Source organism: Nicotiana tabacum, chromosome 14, assembly GCF_000715075.1.
Source record: "Nicotiana tabacum cultivar K326 chromosome 14, ASM71507v2, whole genome shotgun sequence".
NCBI lineage: Eukaryota > Viridiplantae > Streptophyta > Magnoliopsida > Solanales > Solanaceae > Nicotiana > Nicotiana tabacum.
The window spans coordinates 107,187,060-107,192,185 of NC_134093.1; the positions used below are offsets into that span (position 1 = coordinate 107,187,060).

Here is a 5,126-nt window from a genome sequence, read left to right on the forward strand (position 1 = left end):
TCACCCAAAGTATATCCTGCTTCTTTGCTAGTTGCCATAGCAATTTCCCCACTGGTGCCATATTCCACTTCCTACAACTCTTTATATTCAGCCCTCCAAATTGCTGTGGAACACAAACTTTGTCCCATGCTATCAGAGGCACCCTTTTGTGTTTAGTAGAGCTACCACATAGATAGTCCCTACATTTCCTATCCACCTCATTTAGTAAAATTTGAGGTAATATAAAGATAGCTCCCCAGAAATTGTAGATTGAGAATAACATTGCATTGATAATTTGTAGTCTACCTGTATAGGACAATTGATTCGAGTAAGCAGTATTAATTCTAGTAGTTTTCTTCTCCACCAGCTGGTGACAATCCATCTTACTCCATTTTTTAGATGACAAAGGCAAGCCATGATATCTAATATGTAGAGTTCCTATTGAGAATCCTATGTATGTCAATATCTCCTCCTTTCTATCATCTTCCATTCCTGCCAGGAAGATGTTTGTTTTGTCAACATTTTCCACTAAACCTGTCACACTACTGAAGTGGTGCAGGGCCTCCATCACCCTTTAAATTGATTGTATATCTCCTTTGCAAAAGATCATTAGATCATCTACAAATATTAAATGTGACAACTTTAAATTCTTGCACATTGGATGAAATTTGACAAGTACAAAGAGCAGTGGTGAGATTGAATCTCCCTGTCTCAGCACTCTCTTTCCTTCAAAGTATCCATACCCTACTCTATTTACTTTCACTGAGAATTTTGTGGATTTGATGCACACCATGATCAACTCGATAAATGAGATAAGATAACCATATCCAATCAGAGCTTCCTCAATGAAGTCCCAGCTAACAATATCATATGCTTTTCTCAAGTCAATCTTCATCAAACACCTTGATGAAGTCCTCATATTATAATGTCGCATTAGATCATGACAGATTCAAATGTTGTAAGCTAGTGCTCTCCCTTAAACAGAAGCTGCTTGATTTTCTGCAACCAGTGAGGTTAGTGTCTTATTCAGTCTTTGACATATTACCTTAGATATGCACTTGTATAATATATTGCAGCAAGATATTGGTCTGTATTGGCTTGCCATTTGTGGCACCTCTACTTTAGGAATCAAGGAGATCATGGTTGCATTGAGCTGCTGCAAAAGCTTACCATTGCTCAGAAATTCGAGTACAACTTCAGTCATATCATCTCCCACAATTGACCATGCTTTCTTGAAGAAATCATTACTGTATCCATCAGGCCCTAGGCTCTTTGTACTATCAATACTAAACAGAGCCTCTTTGACATCCCTTTAATTGTATTTTCTCACCAATTGCACATGTTCTTCCACTGTCAATATGTGACCATTCTTCAAGAAACTCCCAAAAGCTTTAACCCTTCCCTGTTCTTTCCTCCCCAGCAATTCCTGATAGTAGTCTACAAAGACCATAGTTATCTTCTCTGGATCATGTTGCATTATCCCATGTTTGTCTTGTATTTGAGTAACTGCTTGTTGGAGCTTCCTGTGTTCGATGATGGAATAAAAATACTTATTGTTATCATCTCCTAATTTGATCCATGTATCTTTACTCCTTTGTTGGAGAAACATCTCAGCTAGGTAGGATGTTCTTCTGAATTTCCTATATTGCTCCATTTCCTCCGTTTATAATTTTTCGTGTGGAACGTTAACACACGAAAAATTGAAAATAGTCATGAGTTTCTGCTTTACGACGCCAAAAAATGAGGAACAGTCATAGCAAACGATGACAATTATTTATTTGGTCGTTTCTAATGGCCCACAAAATTTTAGAAAATTTGGAGCCCTTTGCTTGAATTCATGAAGATGGCGTGGACATGAGCACACGATGGATTTGAAATCGTCATGAATTTCTGTTTTATGGTCCTAAAATGCCAAAAAATGATGAACGATCACGGCAAAGCGATGAGTATTGCTCATTATGTTGTTTCTTATGGGCCCACAAGATTTTAAGCGATTCAGAGCCCCTCGCCCCAATTCATGAAGATGATGTGGACACACGAAAAATTAGAAATCATCTTGAATTTCTATTTATGGCTCTAAAATACAAAAAATGAGAAAAGGTCACGACGAAGCGATGACTATTGTTTATCATGTCGTTTCTAATGGGCTCACAAAATTTTAGGCGATTCGAAACCCGTTGCCCGAATTCATGATGATGGCAAGCACACGAAAAATAAGAAATCACCTTGAATTCCTATTTTATGGCCCTAAAACGCCAAATAATGAGGAACAGACATGGCGAAATGATGACTATTGTTCATTTGGTTATCTTTGATGGGCCCATAAAATTTTAAGCGATTCGGAACCCGTCGTCCGAATTCATGAAAATAGTTTGGACATTAGCATATGAAAAATTGGAAATCGTCCTGAATTCCTGTCTTATGGTCCTAAAACGCCAAAAAATAATAAATAGTTATGGCAAAGTGATGGATATTGTTCATTAGGTTATTCTGATAGGCCCACAATTTTTGACAATTCAGAGCCCTTCCCTCGAATTCATGAAAAAGGCGTGGACATTAGCACACGAAAAATTAGAAATTATCCCGAATTCTTGTTTTATGGCCCTAAAACGCCAAAACAAATGAGTAACAATCACAGCGAAGTAATGACTATTGTTCATTAGGTCATTTTCGATGGGCCCACAAAAGTTTAGGCGATCTGGAGCCGTCGCCCGAATTCTTGAAGATGGTGTGGATATTCCTGTGTTCTGGCCCCTAAAATGCCAAAATATTAGGAATGGTCACGGCTAAGCGATGACTATTATTCATTAGGTCATTTATGATGGGCCCACAAAATTTTAGGCAATTCGGATCCTGTCTCCCGAATTCATGAAGATGGCACACGAATAATTAAAAATCGTCTTGAATTCCTACTTTATGGCCCTAAGACGCCAAAAAACGAGGAACAGTAATGGCGAAGTAACGACTATTTTTCATTAGGTCGTTTCTAAGGGACCACAAAATTTTAGGTGAATTGGAGTCCGTCACCCGAATTCATGAAGATTGCCTGACATTAGCACACAAAAAATTGAAAATCGTCATGAATTCCTTTTTTATTGCCCTAAAATAATAAAGAACTCGTGTCACCTTCCTAATCGCCAGCCTGTCATAAGCGACGGCGTTGTCGCCGGTAACTTGACTGTTGGGATCTAAGGAACCACCATCTTTACATTTTCCCGTTGTTTCGCCGTTATTTGTCTTCTATATATGATTTTAAATTGTTACGACTTTATTGGGTTATTGTTGTTTGTTGTTAATTTATCTCGTTTCTTGTGATATTATGTGTCTCTTAGCTTGGATGTCAACTGAATGCAAAAATATGCGTGTAAAGGGAAAATAAGTAGAGACAATAAATGATAAGTAAAACATAGCATTCGAAACTTCTAATATGAGAGAGTTTAAAAAAAACAGGAACAATAACTAAAAGTGGTAGGTATTTTTCCAAAGCTAAAATGCCAAAAAAAAAAAAGTCTCTATGAACTGTTTACGTGATTTGGTGTAAGACTAAAACTATAAGGAGCATTGACATCCAAAATATTTTTAATATCAAAATTTAATATGTTGCTACAGTAACTTTCCCCTTTCCTTCTCATCTTCAGTAGTTGTATTCAATGGAGTAGAACTAGATGAAGGCGTAGATGAATTTGATATAAAAGATGGAATTTCATCATGTTATTGCTGCCGTTGGATTGAAAGTTGATGCATCGGACGGTGAAGGATCCATAACAGATTGATCTGGCTCATAGTAACCATAATTTTGTAAAGGAAAGTAATCTTTTGTCAAATCAAATTGACTTCCATTTTGCCAATCATTTAGTTGGTAATTTTGTGAGCTATAAAATTGCTTCACATTTGCTTGTTGCATTAGCTGAGCTTCACTAGTAAATGGAACACATGGAATATCTTGAGTAGCAGTTTGAGTTTGACTAAGTTGAACTAACGGTGGCAGTTGATTTTCTTAGACATTCTTTTGACCAACGGGTTCGGGTGGTTTCACTGTATATTGTGATGATAAAAGAGAAGTGGTTAATATTCTCAAGACTTCTGGATTTACCATAGGTATCCCACCAATCTTGAAATATTGACTTGAGATGAATTGTAAGGGTTTAAGTTGGAGGTAAAATCAAGATCAAGACGAGGAGTATGTCACAGGATCAATTCCCATTCTCAGAAGCTTTTTTCTAATGTGAGTATTCCAATAGTTCTTGATTTCATTATCAGTCCTTCCAGGCAAGCGAGCAGCAATTTAATGTAACAAATTTTATACTATTAATGCAATTTAACATGTATATAGCAGGTTGTCTTAGTTACAAATTCTACTTATTATCAACGGTTATTTGCGGTTATTTTTTAGATAATCTGATAGTGTTAAACATCATTTTCAATTAGTGCATAGTTAATTAAATATGTAAATTTATAATTCAAGGAAGTCCAAAGACATAGAGAACATGAGAACTTCAACACTATTATATGACTAAAAAGTACATATATACTACTTTCCAATGATTAGTTAAACAAACAACTTACTTGTTGCCTAATATACTATGAAGTAGAATGATTGTTTCCTCTTCTTCAAAAGAGAATTTTCCCCTTTTAATATCTGGCCTTAGATAGTTGGTCCAACGAAGCCTACAACTCTTTCCACACCTTTGAAGTCCTACAATTTAATAATATTTATTACTTCATGCATGCAAAAGTTTAAGAATGATTAATGATTTGGAGAGAACAGAGAAAGAAAAAAAGTACACTCCGGTGCACAAAGCATCTCGCCTTAACGCGAGATTCAGGGAAGAGCCGCACCTCAAAGGATGTGATGTGAATATAACCTACCGTAATACAAACATTAGTGGTTGCTTCCATTGCTCGAACATGTGATTTATAGGTCACACGGAGATAATTTTTCCGTTGTTCCAAGGCTCCCCTTACGAAGAGAACAGATAATGAACAAAATAAAGGAAAATTTAAAGAAAAATACCAGCATTTTTGGGAAGTACCCTCCAATTTCCATAACCATGCTTTTGAATGTAATCAATGAGCTTTTGATCTTCTTCTGAGGTCCATTGACCTCTCTTAAGTCCATTTTTTTCACAGCAAGGAGTTCTTCCCAT

At 36.4% G+C, this 5,126-nt stretch overlaps 1 protein-coding gene and 1 pseudogene across 1 annotated transcript; both read right to left on the reverse strand.

Annotated features, from left to right (window-relative positions):
• Window positions 1-553: 553 nt before the first annotated feature.
• Window positions 554-898, reverse strand: LOC142169080 (uncharacterized). Its single transcript, XM_075230283.1, has one exon. It carries the CDS (start codon window positions 896-898, stop codon window positions 554-556), a length of 345 nt encoding a protein of 114 aa, XP_075086384.1.
• Window positions 899-3,966: 3,068 nt separating this feature from the next.
• Window positions 3,967-5,126, reverse strand: LOC107809249 (transcription factor MYB102-like; annotated as a pseudogene).